Source organism: Schistocerca americana, chromosome X (genome assembly GCF_021461395.2).
Source record: "Schistocerca americana isolate TAMUIC-IGC-003095 chromosome X, iqSchAmer2.1, whole genome shotgun sequence".
Lineage (NCBI taxonomy): Eukaryota > Metazoa > Arthropoda > Insecta > Orthoptera > Acrididae > Schistocerca > Schistocerca americana.
Window position 1 is genome coordinate 656,391,768 of NC_060130.1, and position 19,006 is coordinate 656,410,773.

Below are 19,006 nucleotides of genomic sequence, written 5' to 3' on the forward strand. Positions count from 1 at the left end.
GAAAATTGAAAATCGAATCCCTTTAAACTACGCAACAAGTCGTTAACCACCGCTACCGAATACCCTTAACACAACAGTGAACACACGCGGATACCTGTTCCCAAGATACGAAATAATTTTTGACACTGGGTATTTATACAACGTACCACAGTGGTATGGAGGAGGACGAGACGAGCAATTTCATGCAGGACACCTGTGGTCAATCAAGCCGGGTAACTACCTCGAGTCGGCCTACAAAACCCGTGCGCATGCACGTCGCGCGGGATTTTCAGTTTCTCTCACGCTCTTTGCGCAAGCTATTAGTCCTAAATAATATATAATAGGACATTTTTGTATGCAATTTAATTTTGTACCAGAATACATTTTCACTAGGGGCCGCGGTTTTCGAACTATTCAAGAAAAAAGTAAAAAAAAGTGTCCTTCAGCGAAACCCCCGCCTCCCTACCCACCGGTCAGGGTTTTTACTTTGTTGTTCATGGCACACTCTCCTATCACTCTAAAAAACTTTGCTACTACACGAATTATTTACCATATGCGCCTCAAAGTTTCGAACAGTGGTAGATGGGACGCCATATTAAAAATCCTGAGTCGTGCTGTGCGTATGTGTGTGTGTGTGTGTGTGTGTGTGTGCGTGCGCGCGCGTGAGGGGCGGGAGGGGTGCTTGGGAGTGCTTTTAAAGGTCGCTTTTTTACGTTTTTCTTTTATAACTCGAAAACCGCTGCTTCTAGCGATAACGTATCCCGGTGCAAAATTAGAACTTCCTACACAAAAACACCTATTATCTTTTTACCTAGGTCTAATAGTTTGTGCGAAGAGAGCGAGAAAATATTGAAAACCTAAATTTTTTTAGGCCAATTTTACGTAGTGCCCTATTTTACGTCTCGACTTCCTCTATACCGTTGTGTTACGATGTAAACAATTATCGTTTACAACCAGTATACTTACATTCTGCACCGTCTGACTAGTGAAGTAACTTATTTCAATGAGATGCACTCACATCGCACCTAAAAAACAGTAGATGTGAACATTTTGAGACCACTGGTATTACTCCTGCTTCAATAGTATTAACGGCAAGTAATTGAGACTACTACGCACAGATTCATCTGAACATTCTAATACAACTATATTAATTTAACATCATCCCTAATGAAATATACTCTTTCTCTGAAATTTATCATTTCCACAGAACGTGTGCTCGTATAATTCGGTTCCCTTGTTATCTGTTCATAGTGAATAATGAAACAAAGTTTGCAACTAAACTAGCCTGGCAATATTCCGAATACAAAGAACAAAGGCGCGTTGCAGCGGAACTAACAGACAGGAAAATTAATGACGCCAGGTGCGTGCATTTGTAGGAAGGACAGAAGAAAGGAATGTAAACGTTTAACCTCCAGTCGACATTTAATTCAACAGACTTACGAAAGGATTAGGGCTTAACGTCCCGTCGACGGCAGTGTCATTACGGTAGGGGAAGGAAAGGGAAGGGATGGAAACGGACAGTGTCTTTAAAGGAATCACCCCGGTATTTGCCTTAACGGATGTAGAGAAATCACGGGAATTTAAATAAACTCTGTTCCAATATCTTACCCTAGAAGTGGAAGTCGTGCTTGTGCGCTAGTGTAGTACAGCTAATTAGTTAAAGTGCGATATTGGCCTCTGAAATCTTTGTTGTGGTGACAGACTGACCTGTAGCGTAGCGCGAGACCTAGGTTAGGGTGAAAGGTGATAATATGGTGAATTGGCGAAGCCAACGAATGTGAAAGCCAAATAAATATTGAGGTAACAGACTGACCTGTAACGTAGCCTAATGTTTACATCAGCGTCATATTTAAATACTATGTCATTTTCTTTATTATAATTTCAGTCTTGTATCGCAATGTTTATTTGTAATCAAATAATTAATTTCGGTCGGTAACGACCATCTCCAGAGCTGAGTGAAAAGGTGTTGCAGTACACATATCACGCCCTTACACGTGATGGTGCAGTCAAAATCATTAGCCTTTCGGTTTCGTCAAAACACTTAAAAATACAATTTGGGATATTTAATGAACTTTTTACCGTAAAAACTAAAATTTCGAGGTAAATTCAGAAGAAGTATGTTAGATGAAAGACAAGTTTCCGACACGTATTCATGCATACTATGTACAGATATTGTACATAAATTACGAAATAAGCAGGGGGGTCCTCTACGTACCTTTTACTACTAATCAAGTAGTGTGCATGTGATAACAAATTGCCCACGAAAGGAGAGTATCGAAGTTAGTGTCCCTTGAAACAAATAATCAGCATGGCGTATATTGTGAAAAAAAGTAGAGCAATTTTATCTCAGTATCGTAATAACAATGTGGAAGTCGCGCTTGTATGCTGATGTATGACTATTCACGTAGTCCGATAGTTTGACTCCATCTCTTTTGCGAACGGTATCGAATAACTACAGAGTTACCAATACCACCGCAGTCAGCTTAAAATTCTACACAAATAGCTGCTAATTGGAAGTTAATCAGACAGAGTCTGAATAAATCTAAATATATCTTTTCGAATAGCCTAATATACAAAACGGCAACCCCCTGCCCAGTTGCGACCATACAGTTACCCAATACGCAGTCCGAAAAAGGAGAGGATAAACTATAATAAATGCGTTTAAGTGCTGGACCTGTATGGAAGTACCATGTCTCAGAAAATCAGAATTTACACTAGAGTCACTGACAACTATGAACCTATTTTTCTTTTCTTCTTATCAAGGACCGTCTGGTTTCTGACGCCTTCTTACGTCCAACTAATCATTCCTACACTAGCGTCACTGACAACAATGAACCTATTTTTCTTTTCTTCTTATCAAGAACCATCTTGTTTCTGACGCCTTCTTACGTCCAACTAATCATTCGTACGCGCTGTGACCGTACAGTAGGTGCAAACTGAAAGGAAAGGAGTATCCGTTTGTTACTATATTCTACAACGTTATGGGAAAAAGCGTTGCCATTCATTTTCATTTTGGGCTACACTGGTGAACTAACGTTCCGTATTCACACAGCTGCGTAAGTAGACAGGATGAGAAGCAGCGGATATATAGGTGACTGACCCTCGGGCTGTAACGCCCCCTAAGCTTCAATTGTCTCTCATTAGGCGATTAACGCTCTCTTGTACAGTGTGGCTGCTTAGCAAGATGGCGGGCAGGGAACTCTGGTGATAAGTGTGAGCGGCACCCAGGCACAGATACCAGGGCCTCTCGGGGCACGTCACACATCACGCTACCGGGAACACTGCCAGCGGGCGCATCCTCCTCGATCTACGAGCACCGTCACATCGGCGGGTCCTTCTCCGGCTGCCAGCAGAGGGCACTGACAATGAGGAAAGACGTGTCCTCGAGGAGCGCGAAATTAGGCTCATTGCGGAGATTTCCGTGCTGGCTAGACAACGTCACAATAGGTCGACTGAAAGGAAAGGCGATGCATAGTGATATTTGGCACGGAAGCGAGACGCACGGCAGTTGTGAGCGCAAATGCTCTTGCAGGTGGAGAGAACTGCTGAGAATACGAAATTGGAGAAAGAAAATACCCAACCGAATAGCTGATGCCAACAAATTTCGATTTAGTGCTCTGGGTATAACGGAGGTTTGTCGAAAGTAACGGTAGAGGAAAATGGTCTGACGCTGCAATAGTGAAGTCGCCGGTGCAGACACTACAAATAAGGATTACTTTGAGGGAAAGTGGTGCGCAAGCAGGAAGCGCGAAAAGCAGAGTTGGTACCTTCATGGCGTCCTTGACGTAGTTGGCCATGCAGAAGGTCATGTCGCCCAGTTCGCTGCTGCCTCCGGCCGTCGCCTTGGTCACCACCTCCGGCGCCGCCTTGTTGAAGACGCAGCCTCCTCCCATCGCCTGCTGACCCTTGACCTCGGGTCCCGAGCTCGGAGCCCCCAAGTAGTCCTCGCCGTCGTCCATCGCTCACACGAGCACTCGCCACAGGCGTCCGTTTGTGCCGCTACAGACACATCCCCCCCGACACCCCGTCCCCTCCCCCCGGGGAACAAGGCACTGCGGCGCTGGAGCTCGAGTCTCGGGTGCTAGCTGGGCGGCCGGGTGGAGCGTGGTCGCGGCGGCGTCCTGGGCGCACAGCGCATGCTATCCGGCGGCGGTCACAGGCGTAGCAGCGTCACCTGCAACGCGACGCACCCGCTCAGGCTGCCGCCACCAAACTGCAGAGTCAGCCTAGCTGCGCGCTTATCGCTCAGCCGCCGCGGCTCGCAGCGCCACGACCGCGCGCCGCCGCCGCAGACATTACCTCATCTACATCTGCACTAGTTCTCCGCCAGCCACTGGCGGGGTACGTACCTTCCGCATCCGTCCGCGGCTCCCTTTCCCTGTGTCAACAAAGAGCGAAAAAAATATCTGGGTGCTGTGAGCAGGAAGGGGCGCCGCAGGGTTAAGTTCTTGCTCTATGGCTTCTCTTCACATATGATCTTCCGCTAAACATTACAAATAATTAAAAACTTTTTCAATATGTCCTCGGAGTCTTTCGCGACGGCTTACATGAACAATTCAACAAGAACTGATATTTTGATCGGATAGAATGGACATATTATAAGCGAGAGGAACAGTTCAAGTTCCTAGGCGTTCGGATAGATAGCAAGCTGTTGTGGGAAGACCATGTTCAGGACCTTGTTCAGAAACTAAATGCTGCTTTATTTACCATTAGAACAGTATCTGAAATAAGTGACAGTTCAACACGAAAAGTAGTCTACTTCGCATATTTTCATACGCTTATGTCATATGGTATTATTTTTTGGAGTAATTCTTCTGATTCAAAAAGGGTATTTTTGGCTCAAAAAACGGGCTGTTCGAGCTATATGTGGTGTAAGTTCGAGAGCCTCTTGTCGACCCCCATTCAAGAGTCTGTGAATTCTGACATTGCCCTCCCAGTATATATTTTCTTTAATGTCGTTTGTTGTTAGCAATATTAGCTTATTCCCAAGAGTTAGCAGCTTTCACTCAGTTAATACTAGGCAGAAATCAAATCTGCATGTGGAATGCACTTCCTTGACTCTTGTGCAGAAAGGAGTGCACTATTCTGCTGCATCCATTTTCAATAAGCTACCACAAGAACTCAAAAATCTTAGCAGTAGCCCAAACGCTTTTAAGTCTAAACTGAAGAGTTTCCTCATGGCCTACTCCTTCTATTCTGTCGAGGAGCTCCTGGAAGAGCTCAAAAATTAAGCAAATTCCAGTGTTTCCTTGTTGATTTTCATTATTTAACCTTACGAATTGTCGCCTGAATACGTTTCTTGTATTTCATTTTATCTAATTCTACTATCGTGTTATAATTTCATGTATTGACTCGTTCCATGACCATGGAGACTTCTCCTTAATTTGGTCCCATAGAACAATAAATAAACAAAATCAAATAAAAAAATAAAACGTTCTCGGATTTCCAGCCGCGTCAATTCGAATAAAATCCTCGAGCTTTCGATGGCCGTCTCCGCCATCGAAAGCTCGAGGATTTTATTCGAATTGACGCGGCTGGAAAACCGAGAACGTTTTACTCAACGTTTTCAATACTTTACGTTCCGTTGGGCCCGCAGCATAGTATACGTCAGTATAAGACATAATGAATGCCCCAAAACTAGCTGCTATATACCGGATGATCAAAAAGTCATTATAAATTTGAAAACTGAATAAATCGCGGAATAATGTAGATAGAGAGGTACAAATTGACACACATCCTTGGAATGACATAGGGTTTTATTAGAACCAAAAAAATACAAAAGTTCAAAAAAATGTCCGACAGATGGCGCTTCATCTGATCAGAATAGCAATAATTAGCATAACAAAGCAAGACAAAGCAACGATGATGTTCTTTACAGGAAATGCTCAATATGTCCACCATCATTCCTCAAAGTAGCTGTAGTCGAGGAATGATGATGTGAACAGCACTGTAAAGCATGTCCGGAGTTATGGTGAGGCATTGGCGTCGGATGTTGTCTTTCAGCATCCCTAGAGATGTCGGTCGATCACGATACACTTGCGACTTCAGGTAACCCCAAAGCCAATAATCGCACGGACTGAGGTCTGGGGACCTGGGAGGCCAAGCATGACGAAAGTGGCGGCTGAACACACGATCATCACCAAATGACAAGAGCAAGAGATCTTTCACGTGTCTGATAATACAGCTTCACTAAATGCGCCTTTTCAGGTAACGTCAACATGCTGCGACTACTGGCGCATCCGTTTCTCTCTATTACAGCTCCTTTTATACACGACTGTCATGTGCAGTCACTGACGTTTTACTGTCCAGCGCCATCTGTCGGACATTTAGTGAACTCTTTTTTTTTTTTTTTTTTTTTTTTTTTTGTTCTAATAAAACCCCATGTCATTCCAAGCATGTGTGTCAATTTTTACCTCACTACCTACATTATTCCTTGGTTTATTAAGTTTTCAAATTTGTACTGACTTTTTGATCACCCAGTATATATATATATATATATATATATATATATATATATATATAACGCGCTAGGTCAGTTTCGACTTATTTTCATTATCAAGTGACGTCTAGTTCGAAGTGACGAACGATTAACATCTGTAGTAAATTTTTTTTCATATCTTGGTAATCCGACAAAAACGTATTTTTACATTTCGTAACTACAAAAGGTAATATACTTACCAAGGTACCAAGGCATGACAGAAAAAATTTGTTGTGGATGCAACATGGTTGTCACTTCCAACTAGACGTCACTTGATAATGTCAAGAAGCCGAACCAGGCCTGTTGTGTAAAATATTTAAAAAATATATTACCTTACTGCAGCTAGTTTTGCAACATTCCTTATGTCTTACACTAATTGTTTTCAGCAGGTCGAGCCCTACAGCTTTTACATAAAGCAAGCTCCTGATTATCGGGGTGCCCATCAGATTTGCAGATTATCAGTACAGAGTTCGTGGAATTTGGAAAAAAAGCCTTAACCATTCTATTACACTACTGGCCATTAAAATTGCTACACCAAGAAGAAATGCAGATGATAAACGGGTATTCATTGGACAAATATATTATACTAGAACTGACGTATGATTACATTTTCACGCAATTTGGGAGCATAGATCCTGAGAAATCAGTACCCAGAACAACCACCTCTGGCCGTAAAAACGGCCTTCATACGCCTGGGCATTGAGTCAAACAGAGCTTGGATGGCGTGTACAGGTACAGCTGCCCATGCTGCTTCAACACGATACCACAATTCATCAAGAGTAGTGACTGGCGTATTGTGACGAGCCAGTTGCTCGGCCACCGTTGACCAGACGTTTTCAATTGGTGAGAGATCTGGAGAATGCGCTGGCTAGAGCAGTAGTCGAACATTTTCTGTATCCAGAAAGGCCCGTACAGGATCTACAACATGCGGTCGTACATTATCCTGCTGAAATGTAGGGTTTCGCAGGGATCGAATGAAGGGTAGAGCCACGGATCGTAACACATCTGAAATGTAACGTCCACTGTTCAAAGTGCCGTCAATGCGAACAAGAGGTAACCGAGACGTGTAACCAATGGCACCCCATAACATCACGCCTGGTGATACGCCAGTATGGCGATTACGAATACACGCTTACAATGTGCGTTCACCGCGATGTCGCCAAACACGGATGCGACCATCATGATGCGGTAAACAGAACCTGGATTCATCAGAAAAACGATGTTTTGCCATTCGTGCAACTAGGTTCGTCGTCGAGTACACCATCACAGGCGCTCCTGTCTGTGATGCAGCGTCAAGGGTAACCGCAGCCATGGTCTCCGAGCTGATAGTCCATGCTGCTGCAAACGTCGTCGAACTGTCCGTGCAGATGGTTGTTGTCTTGCAAACGTCCCCATCTGTTGACTCAAGGATCGAGACGTAGCTGCACGATCCGTTACAGCCATGCGGATAAGATGCCTGTCATCTCGACTGCTTGTGATACGAGGCCGTTGGGATTAAGCACGGCGTTCCGTAGTACCCTCCTGAACCCACCGATTCCATATTCTGCTAACAGTCATTGGATCTCGACCAACGCGAACAGCAATGCCGCGATACGATAAACCGCAATCGCGGTAGGCTACAATCCGGCCTTTATCAAAGTTGGAAACGTGATGGTACGCATTTCTCCTCCTTACACGAGGCATCACAACAACGTTTCACCGGGCAACGCCGGTCAACTGCTGTTTGTGTATGAGAAATCGGTTGGAAACTTTCCTCATGTCAACACGTTGTAGGTGTCGCCACCGGCGCCAACCTTGCGTGAATGCTCTGAAAAGCTAATCATTTGCATATAACAGCATCTTGTTCCTGTCGGTTAAATTTCGCGCCTGTAGCGTGTCATTTTCGTGGTGTAGCAATTTTAATGGCCAGTAGTGTACAATTAGAAGGAATATTTCCGTTTAGAGTACGCTATTATGCATGAGACTCACGTAGTAGCGTCAGAAGACGATGCACCCCCTAATCAGAACTCTAATAATCAGGAACCATTCCACTACTGCAAACATACATTGCGCGCAAGGACCACGAAGGTAAAATAGGGAAATTAGTCCTCATACGGAGGCATACAGACAGTCGTTTTTCTCTCGGTCTATTTGACACTGAAAAGGGAAGCGAAATGGCTAGTGTCGGTACAGGACAACCTCCACAGCGCACCATACGGTGACTTGCGGAGTATGTAGATGTAGATGAGATCAGTTTGTTGATACTGACACTGTAGAATGTTTAATTTTGCTGACGAGCTACAATCTCACCTCTGCTTGCACTGTTTGATCACCACCAAGGTGAAGTGTTCGAAAGTGTTCTTTAGGTTCTCGTAATAGATGCTAATCGGGTTCGGCCGAGTCGGGACTGTATAGAGAAAGATCGATGAGAGTGCAACCAGGGCGTCGGATTGTTGCAGATGTCGCAGCGCTCGTGTGCGGTCTGGCACTGTAATGCCGAAGAATGCCATGTGCGGACAAAGTCTTCGAATTCGAAACTCTGTTTCTCACGCACCGACAGAGTTACTTTACATACCGCCACACATCCTACAATTCGGAGCCCTCTAGCGGCAAAGGGCTTTAAATATGTAGACATGAAGAATAAAGATGTAGAATGTTAATAACATTGGTTTTATTTTAAAAGCTTTAGGGTTTTCACATTAAAAATTCGGAGGAATTGCTTTTCAGCGTGTCCTCGTATATTTATAAATGATCTAATGAATTCGTCGGTGATGGGGGAACTCGTCATCACGCACGCCAACCCACTGAAACTCGTGGATCTGTTATTAGATTTTGGATTGGATTGTTTTGGGGGAGGAGACCAGACAGCGAGGTCATCGGTCTCATCGGATTAGGGAAGGACGAGGAAGGAAGCCGGCCGTGTCCTTTCAAAGGAACCATCCCGGAATTTGCCTGGAGCGATTTAGGGAAATCACGGAAAACCTAAATCAGGATGGCCGGACGCGGGATATAACCGTCGTCCTCCCGAATGCGAGTCGAGTGTGCTAGCCACTGCGCCACCTCGCTCGGTGTTATTAAATAATGCAGGACAAAATTCGTTTGAATGTACCAAGTTTCGACTCTCCAGAAAACTAGAACCGTCGACAGGAAGAAAATGAATCGAAAATAAACAAAAAATTTTGACTGTTATTTACTGAAAACAGAATATACGAAATACAGTGAAATACAGTTGTCAGTGTCTGGGGAGTAGGCTAAGGCGTAAATAATGAAGTGGGGGTTCAAATGTGACATGTATCATGTGTTCTAACTTTAGCAAATAGTAGTTTTCGATAAAAATGTGTGCACTCTGAATTAACCGCGGTATTCCGTCATCCGCGGAGTCTCGGATCGTCAATAACCAGGCTAATCAGGTGTTCCACCTCATGAGCCATGGACCTTGCCGTCGTGGGTCGGCTTGCGTGCATCGAAGATACGCATGCCGTACCGTGGGTGCATTCAAATGAGGCGTATCTATTGACAAGCCAAACAAACGTGAGGTTCCAAAGGAGAGTCAGCAGCCTTTTCAGTATTTGTGGGTGGCAACATTCTGGATCACGGACTGATCTGGCGTCCTAACATCAACCAACGTCGTCTTGCTGTGCTTGTAGTGCGAATTGCTGAAAGAAAGGGGAACTACATCCGTTATTTTTTCCGAGAGCGTGATGCTCTGTGTGGTTACATGACGATGGCATCCTTTTCGGTAAAATATATTCAAAAGGTGATATATTCTCCCCATTCGAATTTCCGCGCTGCGACTGCTCAGGAAGATGTCATCAGAAAAAACAAGATTGGTAGTCTGCAGGTCGGAGCATGGAAAGTTAGTTACCCTAATCATGCAGACAGGTTGAAAAATTTGAAAAGGGAAATGGATATGTTGAAGTTAGATATAGTGGAATTAGTGAAGTGCTGTGCCAAGGAGACCAGTACTTCTGGTCAGGTGAGTGCAGGGTTATTACTTCAAAATCAAATAGGGTTCAAATGGTTCAAATGGCTCTGAGCACTATGGGACTCAACTGCTGTGATCATCAGTCCCCTAGAACTTAGAACTACTTAAACCTAACTAACCTAAGGACATCACACACACCCATGCCCGAGGCAGGATTCGAACCTGCGACCGTAGCGGTCTTGCGGTTCCAGACTGCAGCGCCTTTAACCGCACGGCCACTTCGGCCGGCAGGTGGATAGAGTCTTGAAAGGAGGATATAAGACGAACATTAACAAAAGCAAAGTAAGGGTAATGGAATGTAGTAGAATTAAATCAGGTGATGCTGACGGAATTAAGAGTAGGAAACGAGACACTTAAAGTAGTAGACGAGTTTTGTTATTTGGGCAGTAAAATAACTGATGACGGCCGAAGGAGAGGGGATATAAAATGCAGTCTGTCAATGGCAAGAAAAGCGTTTCTGAAGAGGATTTGTCAACACCGAATATAGACTGAAGTGTTAAGAAGTCTTTTTCTGAAGGTATTCGCCTAGAGTGCAGTCTTGTACGTTAGTGAAACGTGGACGATGAACAGTTCAGACAAAAAGAGAATGGAACCTTTCGAAATGTGGTGCTACAGAAGAATACTGAAGATCAGATGGGTAGATCGTGAGCCCATCGAATCACATATGTAGTTACTTCTTCCGCGACGTAATAACTTTGGTTCTTACGGTTCCGTGGAACTTCGGGAAATAAATAATAAGAAAATTTATATTCGCAGATGATGCAAGGGAGAAAGGTTGCCTACACGCCTTTGTATAAGACCTAATATCTCTAACTTCACCACCGTACATGACATGCCCGTGGGAAGTAAGAAATGATTGGGACGTTAGAGTTTAACGTCCTGTTAAAATCATGTTCGTAAAGACGGAGAGCTGGACTGCACAAGAATGGTTGGTTGAATGATCTAGGGGAGGGGACCAAACTGCGAAGTCATCGGTTCCACCAGATTAGGGAAGGATGGGCAAGGAAGTCGGCCGTACCGGTTCGAAGGAAGCATTTTGCCTTAAGCGATTTAAGGAAATCACGGAAAACCTACATCAGCATGGCCGGACGCGGGTCTGAACCGTCGTCCTCCCGAATTGGACAAAAATGAGAACAAAATAAATGGCTGTAGCAATGCCTATCAACTACTGCTAGTGATTGCCGTATTTATGTACGGTTTGTTAATGGTAATTATCTGTTTAAGTTGTGTACGTTAACAAATTTGCCTGCTGGTCAGGTTTGCTGAGGCATGTCCATCTGTGATTTATTACAAACATCCTTTCATTTGCTCCAGTGTAAAATTCAGAACACATCCACAAAACACACATACAAGCACATTCATTGGGAAGCAGCGTGTTTCCAACAACTTTTCACAAGGAGCATATGAGTGTCACTCATCTCCCCATCGTGTATATTCACACCGATTTGCTTGAGATCAGAAAACAATTACTTTACTTTTCCTTCACTCATTGCTGAAAGCCATAAACGTGGGCCAAAAGGGCGTAATTTCTGTCGCTTGATGACCTTTTACACTGAGAAATCTAATCAGTGACCGTAATTCACCTGCAGAGGAGTTATTTATCTTCGTTGTCCTGTTAAACCGCTGGCACGCAAAGAAAAAACGATCCGAATGACGACCATTGGCGAATCGTAAATGGAGTATTTGTGCACTCTGCCATTCACGAGAAGTCTAATAGCTCCATACAGTCGTAACTTTTAACTATACGTGTCTCGCAGCAATAAATTTCTTAACTTCTCTCAGAAGGAGGGTTCTTGGACTTTAAGATGGATTGTTTTTCATGACGCAAACTACTTTGTTTTAGATTTCCCCATCGAATTTTGTTGAGCAAATATCTAAACACTCTTACACTTTTAAACAAACTTGTGACACATTTCACAGTTCTTTTAGAACTTTTCCATATATTCGGGTAACGCTGTTTGGTGACCCCCAGAGAGGAGAACAGTCCTTGAGAATAGACCAGACAGGAGTTTCCTTAGCTACCTTCTTCGCGGATGAGAGACGGGGTCCGATGAACAGACACAATTTTTCGACAACGCTTACATGTACAGTTTCTACAGCCCATGTCAACGTATGGTGGCTATATGCATAAACAGTATCGTGTCTTGTAAGGAATTCTGCTTCTTTATGTCGTAACTTTTTTGCTGACAATAATAATTCCTTATTTCTTACCAAATTATACTTCTCCACTCACGTGCGTCTTCACTGGGATGTTATTTAACAAGTAAACCCCCGAATCCTTGATGAATCGAACTATCGAACTCCCGTGCACAAAACAACTTCAAATGCTCCATTACTTTATAAAAAAATGTAAAGTGTTATATATTTGGCTTTAAGCACGTAAGTGAGAAAAAGTTTTGAAAAGGTCTTAAATTATGTTTTGTTTGTCGGAAGCCTCTGAGTGCTCTCATTATGAAGCACCGGATGAATATAGCCTGGGTAATTTCAGCTCCATTTTAAGCAAAAGCAAATTTTTCATACATCTCTGTGCTTGTGATGTCATATTTCCTGAACTATTGTCGTACAATAACATAATGTTGCAGGTTTGTTTAGTGGTGTACTAGGATAATGTCTGCACAATATGTTGTGAATAGAGTTAGTGGTAAAGAAGTAATAAATAAAAACGTCGCGCCTGATGCTGAAGTTTTACTTCACGATCAACGAGAATGTGATAAGCGATAAACTGTTATCCTTTCGTCATTTTGTGCGGAGTGTCAGCGAGAAAAAGTTTCTTAAAGGTTAGAAATTATATGTAAGGCTTTTTGGAAGTCGCTAAGTCCTCTCATTCCCAAATACTAGATGACTAAGCCGACCGGGTGACCGAGCGGTTCTAGGTGTTACAGTCTGGAACCACGCGACCGCTACGGTCGCAGATTCGAATCCTGCCTCGGGCATGGATGTGCGTGATGTCCTTAGGTTAGTTAGGTTTAAGTAGTTCTAAGTTCTAGGGAACTGATGATCTCAGATGTTAAGTCCCATAGTGCTCAGAGCAATTTGAATCATTTGAACTAGATGACTAAAGCCTGGGCATTTGCGCGCTGTTACGGTGCCTCAAAACAAGCACATAGTTTCTAACTGTAATACTTGTCTTGTTGTGTTAAGACTTTAACATAAGATTCGCGTCGCCGAGCGCTGTTGGCAAGCGGGGTGCACTCAGCCCTTGTGAGGCCAATTGAGGAGCTTTCTGACTAGAAGTAGCCGGCTCCGGTTGCGAAAACTGACAACGGCCGTGAGGGCGGTGTGCTGACGACATGCCCCTCCATATCCGTATCCACTGACGCCTATCGGTTGAAGACGACAGAGCGGTGGTCAGTAACGTTGGCCCTTCCGAGACCTGTTCGGACGGAGTTTTTGTTTGTTTGTATCATTAGATTGTGCCACTCAATGAGATTACGACAGAATTTCTTATTTTTAAATTCCGTAGATAATTAACTGAAATATTGAAAATCAATTTTTTGTTGTCCTTCGAAGCCGTTAGGCAATCTGCAACATGAACTACGTGACCAAGCTCCCGATCAGTCGTTTGCTAATACAGATTTTGATTTAAACAATTACCTAAACGTGTAATTATAAAAAAAGGCCTATGCTGCTACTTTTGGCAAGGCAGTCTGCATGTAGTTTTACATAATACAATTGTGCCGTTTTTATTCACATGACGATTATTATTCCTTAACACTAGGCAGCCAGTATTTCCAGTGGTGCGATATTGTTGACTTTCAGCTAAGAATAAGTAAAATATTGGTCCATACGTCTTGCACACCATTTATTCCAGTACTGATCAGACATTACACTGCAATTACTAACGTAAAAGGGCAACACCGCTCACAGGATGCACAGTTATCATTTGCTCACGTTCGAATTTCATTTAGGTCGACGTACGTAACAGTTACGTGCGAACATTGTAGGTTAAGTATATTTGCGTATTCCGTTGAGACACAGAAATTGCAAACTAAAGTTTTCCAAGAACTTTGTTCACTAATAATAGTTATCATCGTTTCCCAATTATCGCGTTTGCGAGCTTTGCATCCTCTTAGTAACATTATTCGCAATGAATTAAATACGTTATGTCAAAGGAACTGCAATATTTTTACAAATTAATACTGGAGGAGATTAGTGTTTAACGTCCCGTCGACAACGAGGCCATTAGAAACGGAGCACAAGCTCGGATTATGGAGGTATGTGGAAGGAAATCGGCCGTGCCCTTTAAAAGAGACCATACTGGCATTTGCCTGAAACGATTTAGGAAAATCACGGAAAACCTAAATCAGAACGGCCGGACACGGGTTTGAACCGTCGTCCTCGCGAATGCGAATCCAGTGTGCTAACCACTGCGCCACCTCGCTCGGTAAATTAATACTGGCCATCAGCTAAACGGTTTAGGAGGTAACGAATACGGAAATCTCTCTTTAACAAACGGAAATATGTTTCCAATACCTTATTTTCAGACGCACTACATACTGTAGTCATGACTACGAGAAGAAAAAAAATGGCTCTGAGCACTAAGGGACTTAACTGCTAAGGTCATCAGTCCCCTAGAACTTTGAACTACTTAAACCTAACTAACTTAAAGACATCACACACATCCATGCCCGAGGGAGGATTCGAACCTGCGACCGTAGCGGTCACCCGGCCGGCCTACGAGACGAACTCATTGCATTACGGAAAACGACAATCTCTTGAGGCGGTGACGATGACCAGTCATGCGCTTTGACTGCCATCTGTTCTTGCGGTGACAGAAGTTGGCCTGTAGTGCTCGCTGTAGGATACTGCACATTCCCCCACGCAACACGCCAGACGCAGGTGACACGAAATTGGAGAACACTACCATTTTACATGAAGATGGTTTGTTGCAACAAGCCTATTATGTGTACCGAAGCCATCGAGTCTTCGTACCGTTATTCATCCAGCCGTTAAATGTTCCATGTGAATGAGCCCTATTGTTATTCATCTCGTTCTTAAGATGTTTTCCCGAAATATACGGGAGTTAAAACGTATCTCGGCCGCTTGATCTTTAAAACATTCCAATAGCACATTGTGAACAGCCGGCCAGAGTAGCCGAGCGGTTTTAGGCGCTACAGTCTGGAACCGCGCGACCGCTACGGTCGCAGGTTCGAATCCTGCCTCGGGCATGGATGTGTGTGATGTCCTTAGGTTAGTTAGGTTTAAGTAGTTCTAAGTTCTAGGGGACTGATGACCCCAGACGTTAAGTCCCATAGTGCTCAGAGCCATTTTTTTTTAACATTGTGAAAAGGTCGCAGCAATTCTCAGTTAAGATCACCGAAGTCTCCGTCACACGTTCCTACAAACTGAACTGGTTAAAAATCTCTCTGCATGACTATAAATTCTTTGGATTTCTTCCTTTAATATGAGCAGATGAGGAGCCCAAATACTCAAAGAGTAGTCAAGAATAAGTCGAATAAGCGACCTGTACATAATATTGTTTGCAGCTGACATGCACTTTCCTAAAATTCTCCCAATAAATCCAATTTACCCATCACCCCTCCCAACAACTGATTTTACATCCACGTACTTCACATTACTTTGTAGAATTACCCTCAAATACATTAACGAGAGTGAATATCGCAACACGCAAAGAGAGTGATCCTACGTGTTCTAACTACGAGAACGTATTGTATAGAGCACTTTTCCAGGAGTAAGAGCGTAAGATTGCAGAGGGCTGGTGCACATGAAGGCCCATTAACATCTTCTCTTGTTTGATTGGAGAGATCAGTGTTATGCCAATCTCAGCCACTGAAGACCTGTCGAACGAAGCCGAAACTTGGATGCAAGTACTGTGATGCTCCGTCGACGTCGTAAGGCGCAGTATCGGCATGTGTCAGAATTCGAGCGGACAGAATGATTCGTCTCTTGGAAAATGTGTGTCATATTGACCGCGCGAGGTAGCCGCTCGGTGTAGGCGCCTTACCACGGTTCGCGCGGCTTCCCCCGTCTGAGGTTCGAGTTCTCCCTCGGGCATCTGTGTGTGTGTGTGTGTGTGTGTGTGTGTGTGTGTGTGTGTGTGTATTGTCCTTGGCGTAAGTTCGTTTAAGTTAGATTAAGTGGTGTGTAAGCATAGGGACCGATGACCTCAGCAGTTTAGTTCCATAGGAACTTAACACAAATTTCCAAATTTGTGATACTGGGTCACTCAGGTTCGTACAAGATACGCTGCAACAAAAACGATTCGGGTACGCAGCCATTAGAAGCGAGGGTCATACGCTGAGACGATCCAGCACCGGACTGCAAGGCCCCCACAACGTCTGGCACGGTACAGCTACGTGCACAATGTTGGCTCGACACAGCAGCACCACAACAGGTGTTGCACCTGCCTGAGTCACGGATCGACACCTTCTGCTGCGAGGCAGCCATGCCGTTTTATTGTCTTCCATTATCGAACCAGTAGTTGCGGTTCCCATCGTGCGGTTAGCGGAAGCGGCAGCGGCAGCGGACGCTGTCTGTGGCCTTTAAGCGACAGATGAGCCGCGTCAGCCGTGCGGCACAACGCTCGGAAAACAGTGCAGCCGCAACTTATAGTAAGGTGCTGCTGCTACTGAGAATGTCTGTTACAAAAGAGTCTTTTGCAGCTGTAGATGACGGAAAAACTGCCCGATGGAGTAACAAACTTCAGTTCGTTGTGAATGGATTTTACTGGATATAAAAAAAATCGAATATTCGTCGTAAATAAACCACTGTCGTCTACAAAGTCTTTCGATTTTTCACACATTTGGCGTTGTGGCTAATTTTTCGTCAGTTGTTATTCGACACAAATATACAGGGTGTTTCAAAAAGAAAGAACAGATGTTCAAAAATGTTCAAATGTGTGTGAAATCTTATGGGACTTAAATGCTAAGGTCATCAGTCCCTAAGCTTACACACTACTTAACCTAAATTATCCTAAGGACAAACACCCATGCCCGAGGGAGGACTCGAACCTCCATCGGGACCAGCCGCACAGTGAAAAAACAGATTTCAGTTGTTTATTACAGACAAACTACAAAAGATACAAACACATTGCGTATGTCACTGGACAGAGGAAGGTTCAAAGTTTAGACACAGCTGCTCTGTTGCTTGTTTGTAGCAACATGGCGACTACACCACAAGAGAAAGGATCCTGTGTGTTGGAATTTGCGCGAAGTCAATCCATCGTTCAAGTGCAAAGTGCATACCGCCTTTGATTCTGCGAGAAGCCGCCTCTGCACAAGCAGATTTATGACTGGCATACAAGATTTTTGGAAGCTGGTTGCATATGCAAAGGGAAGGGCACTGGTCGACCACGCACGTCTGATGAAAATGTCGAGCGTATCCGAGATGCGTTCACAGAAGTCCACAAGAGAGGCACGCCGGGAACTTCGACTATATCAAACAACAGTGTGGCGTGTTCTGAAACGACGCCTGCATACGAAGCCTTACAAGTTGCAGTTACTGCAGCAATTGCGTCCCGGTGACCACAACAGAAGGTACGGATTTTCCATTTTAGGACACTTTTTGCGAACGACTCATCTTTTCGGACGAACTGATGTTTCATCTATCGGGAAAGTAAACCGGCATAATGTAACAACTTGAAGGTCACAAAATCCTGAAGCCTCCGTCGAACATGAAAGAGACTCACCGAAAGCGATTGTTTTTTGTGTCGTTTCTTTTCACAAAGGTTATCGACCTTCCTTTTTTGCGGAAGAAACTGTAACGGGAATGTCATATCCGGATACGCTGTAACACTGGCTGTTTCCTCAACGTAACGAAGATTCCAATGATTTCATTTTTATGTATGACGACGCCACACCTCACTTTCACCTTGAAGTGTGGGGTCATGTTAACAACACCATCCCATAACGTTGGACTGGAACAGGTGGACATCAAGATCTTGTTCACTGCTGTTGGCATCTCAGGTCGCCTGATCTCACACTGTGGCGTGCCCAGGTTTATTCCATTTTTTGTTGCTATGTTTTAATTAATTGTATAGGAAGATCTTGTTACGGGATGCGAGCGAGTAGGTAGGATCACAAAGCAGACTCATGTAACGACACACCACAAGGTCTCACAGCGTGAAGTCGGCCGGTCAAGCAAGAGCCCTGTCTTACTGGAGCAGAGAGAGAGAGAGAGAGAGTAGGGATTCACCTGCCACGCTGGTCGCCAAGAAGCGAATTTTTATCATTTACAGTACTTCCTCTTGTTGCGGGGGTCTTACAGCTGTCGCCGCATCCCGCCCTCTGTCGCCAAATGCCTCGATCTCGTCATTCTTCCTCATCTTCTTACATTCCTATTCTCTCCATCGCTTCCTGGATGCCACTTAGCCACATTTTCGTGGTCTTCCTCTTCTTCTCCTTCCAGAGATTGGCATGAAAATGCTCACTTGGGCCATCTGTCTTCATCCATTCTTCTGACATGCCCAAACCATTCTCGCTGTCTTTCTTTTATTTTATGCGTAACACTATAAGGAGTCTGTGTCCTTTCTGTAACTTCTTCATTTCTTATGTGGTCAAGTGAGAAAATTCTACAGGCTTTTATCAAGTGGTATATTTCTAAAGCTATAAGTCTCTTTTTATTTC

At 44.0% G+C, this 19,006-nt stretch overlaps 2 protein-coding genes across 2 annotated transcripts in view; both read right to left on the bottom strand.

Annotated features, from left to right (window-relative positions):
* Positions 1 to 3,969, bottom strand: part of LOC124555469 (kelch-like ECH-associated protein 1B) — a 119,283-nt gene extending 115,314 nt beyond the window's left edge. The window contains exon 1 of the mRNA XM_047129392.1: positions 3,747 to 3,969. Within this exon, the coding sequence (XP_046985348.1) occupies positions 3,747 to 3,938 (192 nt within the window). The 5' untranslated portion in view covers positions 3,939 to 3,969. The remainder of the gene's footprint in view (positions 1 to 3,746) is intronic.
* Positions 3,970 to 4,040: 71 nt separating this feature from the next.
* Positions 4,041 to 19,006, bottom strand: part of LOC124556233 — a 345,372-nt gene continuing 330,406 nt past the window's right edge. Inside the window, exon 5 of the mRNA XM_047130222.1 lies at positions 4,041 to 4,153. Within this exon, the coding sequence (XP_046986178.1) occupies positions 4,133 to 4,153 (21 nt within the window). The 3' untranslated portion in view covers positions 4,041 to 4,132. The remainder of the gene's footprint in view (positions 4,154 to 19,006) is intronic.